At 40.3% G+C, this 19995-nt stretch overlaps 1 protein-coding gene, 1 long non-coding RNA gene and 1 pseudogene across 2 annotated transcripts; 2 read left to right on the plus strand and 1 right to left on the minus strand.

Moving 5' to 3' along the window:
- The first annotated feature begins 1470 nt into the window (after window positions 1–1470).
- Window positions 1471–5468, plus strand: LOC131888147 (protein ROP-like; annotated as a pseudogene).
- A 1560-nt stretch (window positions 5469–7028) lies between these two features.
- Window positions 7029–9549, minus strand: LOC131888463 (uncharacterized). The gene is made up of 2 exons (XR_009374108.1): window positions 9306–9549; window positions 7029–7264 (listed from the first exon to the last, which is right to left on the minus strand). It is a non-coding gene; the product is annotated as an uncharacterized LOC131888463 (long non-coding RNA).
- A 7719-nt stretch (window positions 9550–17268) lies between these two features.
- LOC131888130 (uncharacterized) lies at window positions 17269–18019 on the plus strand. The gene is made up of 2 exons (XM_059236915.1): window positions 17269–17584; window positions 17788–18019. Exons 1-2 carry the CDS (start codon window positions 17327–17329, stop codon window positions 17911–17913), a joined length of 384 nt encoding a protein of 127 aa, XP_059092898.1. The 5' UTR covers window positions 17269–17326; the 3' UTR covers window positions 17914–18019.
- Window positions 18020–19995: the final 1976 nt, after the last annotated feature.

Raw genomic sequence — 19995 nt, forward strand, 5'->3', positions numbered from 1 at the left:
GCGCTTGACGACTCTTTGTCCACCAGACACGCACCACCTGCAGCGGAAAGGAGCCTTTAGGATCGACTCAATGCTGATCTAGAGCAGTTCGTTGTCGAATATATTATATCATATGTTAAACATTGCATCAATGGCGATAGAATTGATGTATGCAAATTAGGCTCGCAGCTTTCTGAGCTATCCGATGATTCCCGATTTTGTTTCAACCAATCCTTTGCTTAACGATGTTTTAAAGTGTTTGATATGGCTGGAAGTATGTTTTTAGGTTGTTAAGCAATGGGATGACATGTTGTTGTTGTGATCTGGAACGTTTTTGTGTGCAGTGAGGGTCGTATTGTTGTATGAAGTGGGCTGTTCGTTAGACATCATGTGATTGCCAGGACGGGGTCGGGAGTTAGCACAACCGACTTTCTCAACGATAGAAACTGAGGGACCGAGTTCAGAGAGAGAGAGGAGAGAGAGAGAGATTAAATCGAATGTGTATAGAAACAAGAGATGGCGCTTCAAACGCGAGGAAGCCAAACAAGAAAACTGTTATTTAACTTAAAAACTAAGAATATAAAGCATTATTTTTCTTCAGCTTTTGCTTGAAGACACTTTTGCCCATCAACTGAAATGTTTCATTTTGGATCGATTCGTGAAAATGGCATGAAACCAGCAAGAAAAACAATACTTGGCACATTTGTACAGATTGGGTTCTCTTGAAGTTTTACTTGTAAGTTGTCTTACTGCGATAGACCAAAGTTGTTATACGCGCTTCAGACTTACACACGAGGTGATCAACACTATGGTTGATCAGCGGGTCGCTCACCTTTGAGTTCGCTCGGGTTGAGTGTCCGTGTACACTATTTGCTTTTTGAAGGGTCATGAGTACCTGATTCACATTTCATTACTATGTACCACATGTTACAGGAGGGTGTGCAAGTAGGAAAGGTTAGGCATTGCTAGATGTCGCGATTGTACCTTATTCTTAGCGAAGGGTTCGCACATGATGCGTTTGGTCGTACCAAAGTATGACTATCTTCAAGGCACAATTAGAATACACCTTGTCCACCATAGTTTTGATATCACAAAGCAAAAGTAGTCAAATATGCAAATTCCAATTCATTGGTTATCAAAGTAATTTAGTGCCTTTGACTCATTTACATCAAGCAGTTTTGTTTGTTTTGAATTTTCATATTGAATTTGACTCTTTGTATCGGTTACAACATCCGTAAAATAAGTCGGATAGATCCTTTTCCGCATTCTAAAGTCAAAAACATTGAAGCATAATCACACGAAACCCTATCGCTGCACCTTATTCTTATATTTTTCATTACTTTTTTTTTTAACTAGCACCATTGTTAATTAGTGTTACGGCTTGTCACATAAGGACTATGATTAAAACCAGAATTTTTTTGTTGGAACCATAATATGATCATGAGAATATCTATACTTATCTGACTGTCAAGGAAGATTTCATTTTAAGTCATTTAGTTATTTGCCACCTCCGACAAAAGTCTTAATGGAAAGTTCAACTCTCAAGATTTCAATAGGTTTCCTCAGGAGGTATAACCGAGAGATTATGCATATATGCCAATATATATGTTCATGCTCAATGCTTCTGAGGTTTCTCTTCGATTTATTAGGGTTCACATTCAAGTTTTGAGTGACACTTGGAAACGTAATTCTCCATCTCAAATGGTGTGTAAGGATCGAAATCGAAACCGAGTAATTTCATTCGAATCTTGCAAGGCAAACCTTGAAAGTGTTAATACTCTTTACATTACGATTGTTTCCAGTGATTATGAGCGAAATCTCGAGTTCGCTCAGATGGTTCAACAAAAATTGGATGCTTATAAGGCCGACGAGCCGACCATGGGCGAAGGTCCGGAGAAGCCAAGACCCAGTTGTTGATCCTGGACCGCGGGTTCGACACAGTTGTCGTGTCTTCTCCATGAGCTCACTTTCCAGGCCATGACCTATGACCTCCTCAGCATTGAAAACGACGTGTACAGGTACGAGGCGTCCGCCAACCAGATGAAGGAGGTCCTTCTGGACGAGAATGACGATCTGTGGATCGAAATGCGCACCAGCATATCGCTGTGGTGTCACAAAACGTGACCAAGAAGTTGAAGAAGTTCAACCAGGACAAGAAGATCCAATCCGATGGCAAGAGCATGAAGGACCTCTCCCAGATGATCAAGAAGTGCCTCAGCATCAGAAGGATTTGGCTAAGTTCTCCACTCATTTGAACCTCGCCGAGGAATGCATGAAGTGCTATCAGGTAATCAAAGAAGTTGTATTTCACTTACTCACGTCCAAGTCAACTTGATGTTCGCTCTTTGATAGGGATACGTTGACAAACTGGCAAAGTGGAGCAAGACTTGGCCATGGGCACGGATGCCGAAGGAGAGCGAATTCGAGATCACATGCGAAACATCGTTCCCATACTCCTAGACCAGAATGTGTCCATCAAGGACAAGATCCGGATCATTCTTCTTTACATTCAATCAAAAACGGTAATTCGACTGTGAGCAACAAGGGAGAGGGGAAGGAGAGCAATGGGTCCTTGAATAATAGATCAGAACTACGATTTGCCAAGAGTCCTGGATCCGAATGTCGGGCTAAAAGCCGGAAAGAGTGTTCAATCGAACCAAGGTCTATCTTCTCGTATGCAGTATATGCTTCAAGCTTCCCTTGAGAGTTGATGCATTATTTATGCCCCCTTGCTCACATCGGGTCTAAAACTTAATATCGCACGAGGACGTCAATCTTCGACCCAATGAGATGTGACAGCTAACAGTTCGCTTTGTTCCATGCTCTCCTGTATTTTCGTTTAGGCATTTCCGAGGAGAACTTTACCAAACTGATCCAGCATGCCCAAATACCACCCGAGGATAAGGATATGATCACCAATTTGGCCCTTCTTGGATGCAACGTGGTTGTGGATGTGAGTTGGGAACCGTCCCTAGAATAGATAAGGGTTTTTGACCGGAAATTTACAGTAAATGCAATTTTCTTCGTTTGACAGGGTAATCGACGTAAGATCTGGCAGATCAAGCGAAAGGAGCGCGTGACCGAGCAGACTTATCAGATGTCCAGATGGACACCAATTGCCAAGGACATCATGGAGGATGCCATTGAAGACAAATTGGACAATTCTCACTTTCCATTCCTCGGCGGACAGCGACAGGGATCGAATCTGAAAACCGCTCCCACAAGGTAACTAAGACGCAATGACGAAAAGATGTTCTCTCACTTAATTTTGTCCACATATAGAGCGAGAGTTTGATCTGGTCTTGAAAGTTCTAGCAGTGCTAGAATCGTTGAGAATGAAGACTGAGGATCGTTTAAGAGAATTTATTTATTAAAAAATGTGAATGAAACAACGGTGAAGGTTAAAATATTTGGGACACGGGATGTCGTTTTTTTGTGGTGATTGCCTTACGATTGCCTTTCTTATTTTGCGGACGTTTGCGGTTAGGTGGAGAGATGGTTTCCATTATTATGATTACTATGATTTCATAGCCACTTTATTTTGTTGATTAGACCTCGACGACTAAAAGATTCCTCTTCGTCATCGTTATCGTCGGGATCGTCAGGTCTCCTGTACCTCGAGGACTCCATTAATCATTCGGGTGCAAAGAGGTGAACACGGGTAATCAGTCCACTAGGACTGAACCTAATCGGCTTGAAATCTTCTTTGCTTTCTTGACTAACCAATTTGACGCCTCTAAATTTGCTTCCTTACCAAATCTGACCCGATTGAGTCGAACAATAATTTACCGAATGAATCTAACCATGTATGGACGCACAAAATCATTTTTTCCTTGGGCCACAAGGTATGCTTACCTCTGGAGCTGTCCCATTGGTCTCATGATTAATACCAATGCCATCATGCCTTGTAATAGTGGAATTTTTCTCACTAACCTCAGTGAAATGTGTTGCTCATCAGCGTACCTGGCGCTTTGGAACCATTTGCTATGTTGTAGATGCGCCAGCTTCAAGATGTCTGTGGGCACTGTTGATCAATGTATTGGTTGAGTGATCAGGAACTTGAGGGTCCCTTGATCTATTTTCAGTGTTCGTTATGTCATTGGCATAAAGACAAGGCCAGTCAAGGTGCCAGTCAGAAGAACCTACCGCGGATTATCGTCTTTTATCATGGGCGGCGTCACATTTTCTGAGCTTCGATGCGCATATGAAGTCACCAATGACAAGAAGAATTGGGAGGTTATTGTTGGTAAGGATACCTTAATGACCATTACTTTTAAGTTTTGAAAAATGGCGATGAAAAATGTGAAGGTTCTTTTCATATAAGATAATATGAAAAGACTCATATTCATTGATCGAAATCTGAATTTGAACTGACCCCTTTATTGTTCACGAACAATGTTTTGGACTACGTTTCTTGTGAAACTTGTTCACTTGATGGGGAGGAGACGTTGCGTAGTGGTTAGAGCACTTCATAGGTCCCTGGTTCGATTCTCCTCCCCACCTTTTTCAAAATGTAAACTTTTAGACCTAACTACGCGCACAGATGGAGATCATATCAGAAACAATTGGGTCCATGGGTTCCGCCCGAGCATCCACCAATTATTAAAAGAAATACAAATTGAACGAGTGAAATCTTATCTTATGTTCGCTAGTGGCCGGAAAGAAACTTTTAAGCTACTGCTGAACATGAAGTAATGGCAAATAGTTCCCAATTGAATGGCTTAGTTTCTTTGGATTGAAGAGAGTAAAAAAGAATTTTCATTAAAAAAAACTCGGAAATTTAATAGAGAGCTGATAATTTATTTCTTCTTTGTTTTAGGTGGATCTCACATCATCACCCCCACCTCTTTTCTGGATGATGTCAAAGCCTTGAGTGGAGATGGTTCGGCTATTCCGGATGCCGAATAAATCAAAGGCCAAAGAAGTAGAAGCTGGCGGCACGCCTGAATTTGATCTTAAGAGCCTATGTACTTCATTGTCTCCTCTTTCGAATAGGAGCTTTTTTTTCATTCTCGGGTTGATTTTTTCAATTATTGTCCTTTTTATTTCCGCAATATGTCTGTTCCGTGTTTTTTTATTTATGTCTCCTTTTGTATCTGTTAGTCACATTCAAAAAATATATATTTCAGTTCAATCTTTTCGTTCTTCTCGCATGCGTGAGTTCAATACGTTTTTGCACCAAGTGTACATAATAACATGAATAACGGAAAGCAGCAAGTATCCTCCCACAAAATTGTACAGAATATGAGTAGCATTAAATCTCAAGAGTTGATTCGAATGAATAATGGTGATCACTCATTCATCGTTACTAAAGCATATATCTCTAGCTTAGCCGTGTGTATCTCGACTATTCCACCTTTTAACTCACATCTGTTCCGCTCCAAGCGAAAGGAAATTCCAAAGCATCATTCTCCCATTCCATTGTTATAATCTCGAGCCATATATGTATGACTTACTCAACTATGAATATACAGGGTATTATTGAGAAAGCGTCATCAAAATCTCACTTAAATTGCTTAAAAGACCCCAACAACTCCTCAATCCCTTTGTTATGTAGCACACTTCGCGATGAGGTTGTTATAAATCCATTATGAACACTACGATCAAGTTTCGTCAGTATCATTTTTATTCTCTTGTTGACCCACCACGCGATTCTTGACCGTAAGTTGTAAGTTCCTATTTCTCAATGATTGCTTCTGGATTGTAAAATTTGACTAATTCAGATCGCCAATAAGTCAGACAAATGCGTGCATGCATTTGGATGTATAAGTGAGCTAGAAGAAAGACTTGCGTTCCAGATGTACAATACGCTAACATCATCTCTGTTCGTAGCTTTACAATATTCATTAAATGTCCGCTATTCGGATACACCTCATCGAAAATAAAATTCTTATTAACCAAATCTTCCACGTATTTGATAAAACATATCAAGCTGCTCTTTTTAACGTAATATTTTTGTACCTCTTGTATAACCCTGCATTCGCATAATATCTGACCCACCAACAAATTAGGTTTGTCGGATATGTATAGCCCTCGAATGAATAGGGGCTGATCAGAATTTTAAGCCCAAAACTAAGGCTGAATTTAAAAATGCTTTGGATCAACGCCTACAAGTTTCTTGAGAATATGTATTTGAGAAAAGCAATTAGTACAATGAAGGCTTCCAAGAAAGAAGAGAGGAGGTCTTCATAATTTGACCTAGAGACGCCAAAGGGTCTTTAGTTTGAACTGACTGCAATTCTGGCGGCCTTGAGGGCACTCTCCTGAATGCTCTTGAAATCTTCTTTTTTTTGTTTGGTTTGGTTTTTCTTTTGGACCTTCTTTGAATACTGAACAATCCCAACTTTTTAAGTCTCCTTCAATATGAGGTTGCGATGTTTTTAGTAAAAAAACTTTGGACCTTCAACCTTTGCACATATCCCGAACGGATTTCTTTCATTGCATTTTTGACAGGAAACGGGTTTCACGAATTAATCATGTAAGAAAAGACCTTGAGGGGATTTCAATTGCCTAATTCAGGTTTGGAAAAAGCAAAGTAAGTTTTTGGTAGGCTTGACTCCAACAAAGGGCCTGGGTCATCTGCCGTACTTGAGGCCGGACAAGTAGTTTGCCGCCATTTTGCAACTCATTTTGATCGATTTTACCATCCACATATTTAGGACATGAAAAAAATGGATGAAGCTCATCAAGATCTTCTTAGACGCAGCACGTGAACTTGTAAACATTCAATCTTATCTTTTATTGCTAAGAAATTTTCCATAAAATAACTTATGTAATAGACAACCGTCATGCCTTCAAATCAGAGGGAAGAAATTAAATGAAACGTTCCAGTCAGCTTGGTCTAACTTAATGTTTCAAGGCCTTCTCGAAACATGTTAAATCAATTTAGCGACTCGGCAGACGAATTGAACCAATTAAGTCAAAAGTTGTTTCCTAAACTGCGATAAGGCCCCATTAAAAAGTCGAAAAATTGTCAAATAGAACGTGTGAAAATACACCGCTATTAACGAACAAGTGTCCCTACAATCCAATACTACAATAGACCGACCAACAATAGAACGGCAACGATTTATATTTTGTGTCAGTTACTACTTTAAACGGAGCATTATCATCTCATAGCAAAATAAATGTTTCCAAGTCATGAATTTTTACCCGCGACGAACTTTGGATGCCCAGAAAGCGGCATTCACTTCAAAGGTCATGGCTCTAAAGGCCATCATATCCTCGTGGTTGGGTCCATGCATGTATCCAAAGCAGAGCGTAAATTATTACCCACGCCCACAAGCTGTAACAAAGAATGATGAAGAACTGATCAATTTTTGTACCTTGCTCTCGGGGATCTTCCCTTTACATCCGGTTATCTGATTTATTCAACATTCAATTGGTGATGGAATTCTGTTGCAAAGCGGAATTCCATCGCGTTCTGATCGCGGATAGCGGAGGATGAGGCGATGTTTCAAAGATAAAATGCTCGTTTATTGAGTACTAGGCTACGTTGCTATGCCAAAGGTTGGCCTCAAATTTTCCTTTGTGGCTCACTCTAAGCGTATGTTTTGCTGTTTAGAGAAAAGTACTATGACCCTGAGAACTCTGTTTTTGAACGACGCAATTTCGAACCCTACTGCTCTGGGAAAAAGTATTGCAAGTAATTAGAAGTTTTCTCCGAAGACGGGAATCGAATCCACCTCCTATGGGTAACCATATCGTGCCTCTAACGGGTACATTAGACCAGGGACTCTGAAGAGAGGAAACGTCACGGCTTTCCGTTATCCGCCAACTTAGGCCATTGCGTTGAATTAAGACAAGAACTCTAGTATAAATAAAACAAGATTACCCATGCTACATAGTACACTTAAGTGTTTTTTAGTATATATACAGCTTTTTTCAAATAATAAATATTTTTGAATCAACTTTAAAAGTCAAAAGAATAAATGAAATAAACATGAACATCAAGTGAATAAAAAACAAAGTAAATTGTCTTTAAAATCAATAAAATATTGGACAAAGTTTGCTCAAAAACATTGATAGAAAGAAAATGAACAAGAATCAATTCATGAGGAACTTACATTGAACATTAGAAAAAGATATGCATAAATAGACAAAAAGATACAGGTACATAAATATTAACATAGCAGTAAATCTGGAATGGACAATTGATAATCTTGGTTTAATCCACACATTTGACAAAAAAGCATCAGGCATTGTGAAAAATAGATGAGCTGTTTTTGAGCAGAGTTTAAATTTCTACGTATTAGGAAGTTTACATAAAAAGCAGGGCTTTTTTAAGGCGCACAGAGTAAGACCAAAGTCCAGCCCACTAAATTTGATTTTAGACTCTAAAAAAGGGACTTTAGCAAGAGGATCCAAAACAGTCAATTAAAAAAAGTGTCATATTTGTTGAGATGTATCCGTCCATGATTTTAAAACATTCAAATGAGTTTAAAGAGCAATATGTAGCTCAGAGCTAAAAAAATACCTGCTTTTGATTTGGGGGACCATTCCCAAATTGACAACCATGGATTCATAACAAGTGCATCAAATTACTTGAAAGTTGATCAAGATGTTCCTGAAACAACTTTCTGCAAACAATATTAATGACCAAACATATTGTCTGATTGTTGTTCCGTCCACCAGCCAGGGTGAAAGGTCCTGACTTATTGAATTCCCGTGGTGAACGGAAACATGGAACTCCTGACCCAAGCACTAGGTAAAAATACCTTGATAGCTCTCAAAGATGAAGAGCACCTAGAACAAGGGCTTAAATTTCTAGACCTATCTTAAGGCCTCCGTTATAACCCAATCAGGGCATACGAGCAATAGTTTGAGCTTCCTTTATCAGGGCCTCAAACAATCATTAAACGACTAAGGATACAAATTGCTAGCTACCTCTACCCCCATTGGTCCCAGATCAATCTCGGTTGTCTGGCATACCTGGGCCAATCTTCAAGGCTAAAATATTGCAAAATGTGGTCACTATCCTAGTCTAAACGCGTCTATCAAAGTCGACCTCTACTCTAGAGTCTAACTACTGATTTCTGCTACAGACTAACTGACTAGTATCTTCGTTACGTACTAACGAGTGATGAACTTTAGATACAGTTGTTGCATACAAATCACTTGCTATCTCTACTCCCTACAATGCCAGCACGATCCTGGTCGTCTGGGAAATCTAGGCTACTCTTCAAGGCAAACTGTACAGTTCATCTAATTTATTCATCACAAACACACCGCCTATCAGCTGCCTTGCTCTGGTAAGAAAAATGGGGGAATTGTTGGGCCAATGGAAAAGGGGACATACGCATATGAAATCAAGGGTTAATAATTACTGCTCGATGTCTGGTGAGATGGTTCAACGGAGATGCTCGGATGACGTCCACTCGACGGGATTGAAGGTCCACTAACAAAGTGACGAAGTGCTGTACTCAGACTCGGCACTTCCCAGGTCCTCTTGCTCTTGTGCACGGCTTCCTGGGTTTCCTACTCCCATATGATGACGATCTCTGTCCTTCGAAACAGTTCCCACTTCTTGGCACCACAACAATGACAACGTCCCAGCACTTAGCAATGGCGGGTGCTTTCCTCCTTGGAGAGGTTCAAAATCTGACTTCTCTCCTCGAGAATGAAAATGTGATCTTTCCCTGGAGAATGAAAATGTGACTTCTTCTGTTGAAGACTTTCCCGTGCCACGTTGATTTCCGCCTCTTGCTCATGGAGGCTAAAACGGGTTGTCCCAGGGCTATCGGTGGACGGTGACGGCTTCCTCTATCAACTGTTGCACACAAAACATTGGGCCGGAACTACGTCCCAACGGGACATTCCGGAAGGATTGGTCGTCATTTGCCGTCAGGGGGGCCGACATTTTGGTAACATCGATCCTTGAGGATGAGATTGCTTATCCAGATCCTCTTCCCCTTCTCAAAATTGCTCACGAGAATATCGTTTTTATGACCGAGGATTTCCTGTTTCTCCTCCCTTCAAAACATGTAGCCGACATTCCTCACCATGGTTGTAGCTGGCTGACCAGCCCCTGGGTACTGGAGCTTTTTTCCTTGGTGATAGGAACGATATAGAGATTGATTCACCCTGAATCACAAAGCTCTTTGATGCAACCGGTTCCAGCGACATTGTACATCTATGATCAAGGGCCGGAGAGCTACTTGTGATGGATCACGACGTCTTCACGAGCATTAGGGGGCATTTGTCGACATCTGACCGACAAACGGACTACATGATGGGCAATCCAACAACTTTGGGATTTTTCCAAGAATAATACATATGTTATCTTAACTTTTGATAAAACCCGTTCCGGGAACAATCATTCATCCTGTACATCAATTTATCCATATCATATTAGGATGATGTACTCGATTGTGGACGGAACAATTGTGTTTAGAGCAAATTCTTGCTTTACCAGGGAATACCTGATTATATTTACAGTAATTTCACTTAAAGACATGATATAAGTCATTTGAGTATATTTTAAACGGTTTATCTGAAGCACCTACCATCCATGGTTACATAAATGATATTAGCCACACTCTTCGAACAATATGTATGCCAATAATAGACTTTAGAAAAATTCAGCATAATTAGATTAGGCCTAAGTTGGCGGGAAAGGTTTGGCGATCACAAAAAAGTGCGCTTCCTTGCTCTAGTGTCCTTAGCTTTAGACCACATTATGGTTTTCAGCCCAGATAAGTTGGCATGAAAATGGTTTGTTTCATAATTGTGGCAATGTTTTGTTGATATTGGGTAAAACGGGTAGAACATACTTTAACGTTCAATGACTTCATGCTTATTTGGCTCAGATTGTATGAGTCACTTTTTACAGCTTTAGATTACTGAAGAGTCTACTTTAATATAGACAAGTAGTCAGCTTTTCAAAGCTTTGTTTTTGAAGCACCCTGCAATCATCACGGCCAACACACTTTATGAATGGTTTTTGGAGTGGCTGGTTTTAATCTGTGAGAGAATAATTCAAGGTATCGTTTAGTCCAAAGAAAATCAACATCGGCAGAGGGGTGATGGATTGCGCTTATGGAGGCAAAGCATGAGCTAATGGGGATGGTTGGGTTTGAGGAATGGGTTGGGCAGCTACATTAGAATAAGAACGATTTGGAAATAGGGGAGGGGCAAGAGATATTACGGAGGAAAGTGTTTATAGGAGTAGGGGTGGATTGGGTATTTGAAGGAAGAGGAGGGAATTGGGAGAGAGGGTGGGGGGTAAGAGGAGAGGGAGGGAGAAAGTTATAAGGGTTAAGGAAGGGAGGTGGGGTGAGATTAAGTTTATGAATAGGGTCAACTCTAAAACTACGAAACTGAGCTATCCTATTTCTTGCCTTTCTTTACGTCCCTTATACGGAGACAGAGGTACGCCGTATGTTAAAGCCCGTCTTAAGTTGCATGGACTGGCAGCACATGTACGGGTGAAAAAAAGGACAATCTACCCTTGAACATCCATTCTTCCTATTGTACTTCTCAAGGCCAAACTTGAGAAGTTTTTGACACCATTTCCTTCCAAAGGACAAGGCTGCTTCCGGTAAACAGGACAGACTGTTTTCTCTACAACTGTCTTTTTGTGCTCTATTTCAAGAGAAGATACTACTTCAACCTCTACATTGGTCAAATCAGTCGACTTCTCAACTACTGGGTGAGCCTGTTCTTCAAGCAGCACCCTGGTTTCATTGACCCAAGCAACTAAAGCCTCTATAATTAAGGACTTCTTGACTACTGAAGGATCCTTCCCTGCTAAGACAAAGTCCAAACATTTTCTAGCCTCTTTGACGACTTTTCCAAAAATAGATTCCATCATGAATACAGGAGGAACTATCTATGAGCAGCAAAATCAAGAGACCAAGAAAAAGAAAAGAACTAAAAGGCTATGCAATCTTGTCCTGAGGTACAGGACAACAGAGCAAAAGAGGGATGAACTACTTTACATCAAACTAAACATACCAATCTAAGATGGAGATAATAAACAAGAAGTAAAGGACAGAGAAAAGCAGGGAATCAAGAACATAGGAAAACAACACAAAAACATAGAAATAAACTCAACAAACTGATCTAACACAAAATGAAATCAATACACTAATGAACAATCAATCTAACTGTCAAGAACCAATACAATCAAACTAAAGAACTACGCATAACAATTTGGAAATAGAAATATACTACACCACAAAGCAGAGTGAAACCGCCAAAGCTAAACATAAACATAAATGAGCAATAAACTTATTTGATTTTATAGTAATTATGTCTTACCAAAGAGCGATGAAAAAACAAATCTAATTGAGTGAATGAATGACAATTCCCATTGATTCACCCACACACAAACACCAGGAACACTACACGTGCACAGCAACCAAAGAGCAACAGAGAAAGTCACACCTTGGTTCGAAATTCCTGGGAGATAAGAACAGCAGTAAACTGAAATGCGACTGTCCTCAGCGAGCTCCAAAACAGGAATGAACTGTTTGTCTTGCAATTTTGTACTCGGATAGGATCCGAACCCAATCCCACTATTTCCATCCCCCAATCCGAATCTGAACGAAGTGTTCAATCCAACCAAATCCGAAATCTTTTTCCCAATCCCAATTTTGTAGGTCAATCCAATCTGAATCAGGAATCCGATCGAATCCGATGCACAGCTCTAGTACCAACCCCAACATCAGAGTCAATCAGTGCAAATCTGCCTTATGACAAAGTGAGCAACCGCCTGGTGGGTCAACCAAGGTCGTCTTCCCAGGACCCCAAAAGACCTCAATGGAAGAGCAATTTCCATTGTTATGAGTTATCATTTCCGGTCAAGGACTTGCTAACACCTTATCGTCCTTGGCCTGACATTGCTTTGGAGTATTGGCGGTCACGCACCTTTGTTTGCTCCCAGCCAAATGCCATCAGCGACGGGAGTTGAAAAAGGATCTGTTCAATCTGGCCCATCCACTTTATTGCAATAACCAAGATTTTCATCTCTTACCTCTACCTACCTGTCTTTGTACTATCTGTAACTCACCTCTTACCTTTTTTAATGTGCATTGAACCAATTCTAGTCATACTCATTGTGATATCACTTTCTAGTCAACTATTTTATTGCCTTTACCCTCTTGACATTTTTCTTGTTTTATCAACAAACCTTTGTATAATGTATATACATCAAATTTTATATTATAGTTATTCTTTCGCCATGACATGACCAAGAGTCGTAATAAAAGATTATTATTATTATTCTGGAAAGACAGCCAAGGACCCCTTGTTGTAGTAGGACTGAATTGATGTTGAAAAGTCCCTCTTTGACCAAATAACCAGGATGGCAATCCAAAAGGGCCCACTGGATCCTCAAAACTGCACAGCTCTTTTCAAAAGCTATAGCATTGGACATGGTACCATTGATGGCTAAAATGAGAGATGCCAAGCATTTTTGAAGAAAGTCGTCTTGAAGGCCTCCTTTGAAGGCAGACGTTTCCGGGCGTGAGATTTAAAGGAAAAAAATCCCATCACTTAATTCATTCCCACCCAAGCCAAATGAAGTGAATTGTCAGACGGCAAGGTTATCCATGGCATTCACACCTTTACTATGGACGGGGTAATTTGAGATCTTGGAGGCGGACATCAGGCCAAAAAATGGGGATGGGGACATCAAACTTAATCTTAATAACCCAGTCATAACAGTTCTTTACCGACATCAAAATGCAATAAAAATAGACACAATTCTAATTTATAGCCGTGTCTGACCCCCTGGGTTGGATCTTTTCTCTCCGGTTGTTGGTTTAGTCGTGAGTATTGACGAGTACATGGAATAGATCAGGTTCCTTGTGTCTATTTTTTTGAAAAAAAAAATAGATTTATAAAATAATCTATATTTCATGAAAAAGTTAGATTTGGCTCAGATTTTGCAAAATATTTCGGATTATTGTCGGATGAAGCAAATATATCTCGGATTCAGATTAGGATTGAGCAAAATATTTTGGATTCGGATTTGGATTACAAAAAAATCACTTCTGATCAAATTTGTAGACCCTGTCGGATCCAATGCACAGTTACACTTATGTCTTGTAACCAAGTCTGTGTCAACATCATTCTAAAATATGATTGATTACAAATACATTCAGTTCAGATGCATCAATCCAATGGGTTTTAGAGAAGTTTAGAGAATTGATTGCAAAAAAATAAACCCTCTTCTTTCTCGGACTCCTTCATTATTCAAATTGCTGCCTTCAAATATGCGTAGAGCGTATGTAGGCGTTGATCCAATAACAGGATTTAAGTCAGACTTGGACAAGTTTTTGACTAAAATTCCCAATCAACCTCATATTCAAGGCCTGGCCAGATCAACCAACTCCAATTTGTTGGTCAAGCAAATGATATTTAGAAATAAAAGTTAAGTAAAATGAATACATTTCTGGTCTTGAACTGCTGTGATTCCAATCCCAGTAGCAATAAGGAAGACCGCCAAAAAAAAATACTTGTTTAGCACAGGTTTGCTTGCAACCCAGCATGACTTTAACATTATATTTGAATATCATGGCTAGGTTAACCACCACTTATGTAGCCCAGGTTGGTACTCAATTACCTCATCCCAAATATTTTGTGATATATTTTGTTGCAAACTGCAATTTTTTAATTGCATAATCAGCAATTCAATGCATCATATTTCTCGTTTCTTACCAGACTCAAGTTGGCCATCAACTAGATATTGTGTCTTGTAGTTAGCAAGAGCCATTTGTGGCCCTGACATTCACCTCCAATATTTTCCTTTTGATACATTTTTAAATTGCATGTGCATAAAGAGAGTTTTCAATTGAGTCTCAAGTGACGCCATAATCATATATTCATTTGAACATGGGGTCTACCGGGTTTGAAAGAAGTGCGGCTGTGATGATGCTTGAGGCCATATGCCCAATGCAAAGGAATTGCACGGAACTATAGCAACTATAGCTAAATACAGGGAAAAATCATATGAACAAAGAAACTGAAAGAAAGTGAAGGAAATTAAAAAAAAATGTATTGCGGCTACCTTGATTTTGAGCGTTTTGAGAAAGGGAAAATTTTAGTCAGTTTATCGCTTTGTTGAACCAGACAGTATTTTGATTTTGAATCAAGATGTTACTGGGAGCGCTATATCATCATCTGCACATGGTTTTAATGGATTTAATGAAGTAGAATTGTTTCAAAATGAGTCAGAGAGCTTAACACAAAAAATTAAAGTTGAGAGGCATCATCTATCACATAATTATATTTATCAAATACACCACTTTTGATGACGTAGCAGAACAAGAGGCTGTGTCAAATTTGGCGAAAATCGTCACTAATGTCAATGTCAACCCAGGCCTCACAAACTGACACTTTCAGCGCGCACACATGTTGTGGATGGTGTTTTTTGTGCTAGGATTGGAGGGATGAGCCTCACCCGGCCAGGGAAGCCAGCCAATACTTCGTCCTTATACTTTTTTTCCAATAGGCAGTTTCGTGTCCGTATCAGTTTTGGTTCTCCATCTGTGGGCAGGGTTAGCACTCAAAAATTACCTTGAGAAAGGCTGGGGAGGAGATTTGAACCGGGGACCTCTCTCGTATTTGGAAACTGCGCTAACCACTACACCATGTCTCTTCCCTTAAGGATTACTTCCGGCACCAGGAGCGGGGGAGTGGATTCTTGCCTTGCTCACGCTGCCTCTTAGACTGCTTGGCTACACCTACTCCTTGTTTAAGAGGCTGTTTTGGGTACAACATATTAGCATATTTTTGAGATTTGCAGCACAACTCACTTGACAATTGAAATTCAATAGGATTGAAGAGCGAATACAAGTGCGATTTGACTACAAAGTTAGTCTAAATTCTCTCTTCTCAAAATGCTCAAAATACTGTTGCCGCAATACATTTTTCTGAAATTTTCCTGTCTTTACGTGGCCTTCTCATATTGTCATGGGCTTGCAGATCAGTTCTTGATCCACAAGGAGTTTGATGTTGACTGACCTTTTATTTGACAAGTAGGGAGGGCTATCATATATGTCTAGAATAACAATGACTAAGATGAGCTCAAACCAATTCATCTCCCTTTTTGGGGAGGAACTGGAGTCACAATCAACTCCGGGTCACAGTCATCCTAGGCATCTGGCCTCAGCCGGGGCACCCAGTCTCAACACACTTCAGCTCAATCAAAAAGACTGGATCAAAAGCTACAACCTCTCAAACCTCGCTACAAAACCCTAAACAGACCGAATGAGCTAGCTGTCTTGTGGTATTCAATTTCATTCATTCCGTGCCCTGGTTTGTACGGCACTTTGAGAGGGCATAACTTTGACCCAGCCCTTTGATCAAACTAAACTGAAAATTGAGATGCGCAGTGTCAGGGATCTAGGACCAGTCTCATTGGAAGACAAATGCAATGCATTGACTTTAATTGGAATTGTTAGTTCTGAACCTTAGCACACGTCCATATTCTAGGCGTTATTGGCTGGGTTAGGGAAAATCAATTGGTTATGATGAAGGTATATTGTGCTTTCTCCCACGAGATTCAATATTCGTTTAGTTACTCAATTCGCAACAATCGGCAACCCAAAACGAGTGACCCTACACCCCTATTTATTCTGGTCTGGTTTCGTGGGATGTTCTAACTTTTGGACCATTTCTTGGAAATTTTGGTTTTTGCAGTTCCAATAGCGCAGTTCCTTACCCATGCACACATGTGCAAATGTAAAAGTTTAGCTTGGGCCAAGCATTGTTGTTGATCTTTACTCTCGCCACGCCTTAGGAGAGGGGCATTAGGTCAGAACCATACAAGAGCGATTCCTTTAAAGGGGTTGGCGAAGAACATAAGCAAAGAAGAACAAAATATCCAAAATCTACAGTTTCTCATCTCCTCTATAAGGGTTTCATCTCAAAGGCGAAGCTCGGTAAGCAGCTTCAACATTTGGGCCTCAATTCCTTGAATACCACTTCCTTGAAGGCCTTACACCAAGTGAGTCTGCGCTTTCTATTTCCAATTAAGAACAGTCAAACACATATCAGCATTGGCCTTGACAGTATTGATGAAGGTGTCATCTTTCGAATTTCTAGTTATCAAGGCCCACTTCATGTATTCAAGATCACTTTCCCAGTGACGCTTAACCATGATACCTAGCATTTCGATGAAATGACTGGAAGGCAGTCACAAATCACCTAATCATCTTTATTTCTACACCCGGTTGTAAATCACAATTCTCAATAGATCATTAGGAAGCGTGAAAACATCGTCATCATTGAAGAGACTATTTTGATTGCATTCTTACAAGGGCTGAGGTATAAAAGACGACGGCCCATCTCCCTTAAAGTCAGTATTGATTTCATCCATTGGTTTGAATCCTTATCCACCATGAAATCGACTTCAACTCCCCTTTCCTTGGTTGTTCTCATCGCTTTGGTCTTCATTGCCAATGGTGGAATTCGCCCCGTGGATGCCCGTCGACCACATTGGGGACATGGATTCTTTGGACGCCGATGTCAACGAGTTCTGTTTGTGCCCATTACCTCTCCGACAACTGATGACACCTGCGCTGCCGATTATGCCGATAGAGACAACAATGGAGTGGATCTTCTGGAAAATGGACGATTCACTCAAGAGTTCCTTGAGGTAATTGCTGTGCTGGTTGTCCCTCGGTTATGCTGCTCATTTCCAAATTCGTCCCATCTTGCCTGAATTAGTTTAATGTCATAGTGCGCTACCTAGTTTTAACTCTGGGACAAATTTGACCAAGTACCATACCATGTTGATTTCAAATGCTGCATATGCATCAACTTTTAATATTATGTTTGAAACATCATTTTTCATTGCAGAATGTGGGCGAGGGTAACAATATCACGGTTTGCCATGGTTACATTAGAAAACGCGACCCTTCACGATCCATGTTCAGAGTCAAGACCTTCCAGGTTAATACTACTTTTACAGTAGTCGAAATTTAATCTGTTTCACCTTCAAATGACCTCTATCAAAGGCATTTTGGGGAAGGGTTGTTTATGCTATTCACATATTGAACATGGAATAATACAATCCTGCATGACATTTTAATCAGTATGATGTTCTGACATTGTGATGGCTGATTTTAATGGAGGAGTTTTTGTGGTGTATGTACATGCGCTCGTACTGTGCAGGAGTTCGCATCCACATGAATGAGACCTAGGTTTTGGTCCGGGTCCAGGTCCAGGCCCACGCTCAGGCCCACCAACCATATGCAGTTATGAGCCAATTCACGCTCATCAAAATATTTGCTCGGTTCAAAAATTGAAATGGATTTGGCTGTCGATTTCGAAATGGGAATATACCCGTCAGGACTAGCATGCCATTCTACAACGCTAGCACGAAAATTAAAGTCCCCTACAAAGAAAACCTTTGAGCAAACTGACCGGTCCAACTCATTTCCTATGAATTTGAGAACTGACTAGAACGAGCTTACTGAACAAGAAGGGGGTCGTGTTATACATTGTTCCAATAGACAGATCAAGACCTTGAAGATGACTGTATGATTACAGTAATCATGTACACGACTAATTTGCAAATCATTCCTAACATAGTATAGGCATACACCCCCATGTGGGAATATGGGATTATCAGGGCATATCCTATCACAACGAACTAAGTTGAAACCAACTATGGTTAGTTCCTCATCTAAGACCCCTGGCCGAAGCCTGGTTTCGGTTATAGAGATGAATGAAATCTCTCTCTCAACGGCTAGTTCTTCTAAGATCTTAACTTTTGTGCTGTCTGTTTTAGAAATCAGACAATGCACGTTCAAATATAGCCCCTTTATGGGCCTCTCTTTTGACGGACAAAGTTTACAAGATCTTGGATCATCCTCTCCAATTGTAAAAAATCCCTCTTATCCACAAAGCTACGTTCTAATGGAGGCAAAGCATGAGCTAATGGGGATGGTTGGGTTTGAGGAATGGGTTGGGCAGCTACATTAGAATAAGAACGATTTGGAAATAGGGGAGGGGCAAGAGATATTACGGAGGGAAAGTGTTTATAGGAGTAGGGGTGGATTGGTTTTTGAAGGAAGAGAGGGAATTGGGAGAGAGGGTGGGGGGTAAGAGGAGAGGGAGGGAGAAAGTTATAAGGGTTAAGGAAGGGAGGTGGGGTGAGATTAAGTTTATGAATAGGGTCAACTCTAAAACTACGAAACTGAGCTATCCTATTTCTGCCTTTCTTTACGTCCCTTATACGGAGACAGAGGTACGCCGTACGTTAAAAGCCCGTCTTAAGTCGCATGGACTGGCAGCACATGTACGGGTGGAAAAAGGACAATCTACCCTTGAACATCCATTCTTCCTATTGTACTTCTCAAGGCCAAACTTGAGAAGTTTTTGACACCATTTCCTTCCAAAGGACAAGGCTGCTTCCGGTAAACAGGACAGACTGTTTTCCTCTACAACTGTCTTTTTGTGCTCTATTTCAAGAGAAGATACTACTTCAACCTCTACATTGGTCAAATCAGTCGACTTCTCAACTACTGGGTGAGCCTGTTCTTCAAGCCAGCACCCTGGTTTCATTGACCCAAGCAACTAAAGCCTCTATAAATAAGGACTTCTTGACTACTGAAGGATCCTTCCCTGCTAAGACAAAGTCCAAACATTTTCTAGCCTCTTTTGACGACTTTTCCAAAAATAGATTCCATCATGAATACAGGAGGAACTATCTATGAGCAGCAAAATCAAGAGACCAAGAAAAGAAAAGAACTAAAAGGCTATGCAATCTTGTCCTGAGGTACAGGACAACAGAGCAAAAGAGGGATGAACTACTTTACATCAAACTAACAATACCAATCTAAGATGGAGATAATAAACAAGAAGTAAAGGACAGAGAAAAGCAAGGAATCAAGAACATAGGAAAACAACACAAAAACATAGAAATAAACTCAACAAACTGATCTAACACAAAATGAAATCAATACACTAATGAACAATAAATCTAACTGTCAAAGAACCAATACAATCAAACTAAAGAACTACGCATAACAATTGGAAATAGAAAAATCTTCTTCGTTTTTT

The sequence above is a fragment of the Tigriopus californicus genome, chromosome 10 (genome assembly GCF_007210705.1).
Source record: "Tigriopus californicus strain San Diego chromosome 10, Tcal_SD_v2.1, whole genome shotgun sequence".
NCBI classification, from domain to species: domain Eukaryota; kingdom Metazoa; phylum Arthropoda; class Copepoda; order Harpacticoida; family Harpacticidae; genus Tigriopus; species Tigriopus californicus.

Excerpts from the sequence above, each read along its gene's own strand:
- LOC131888130 (XM_059236915.1), top strand. The coding sequence starts at position 17,327 with ATGAAATCGACTTCAACTCCCCTTTCCTTGGTTGTTCTCATCGCTTTG. Across the intron at positions 17,585-17,787 it reads TCACTCAAGAGTTCCTTGAG|AATGTGGGCGAGGGTAACAA; the intron begins GTAATTGCTGTG and ends TTTTCATTGCAG.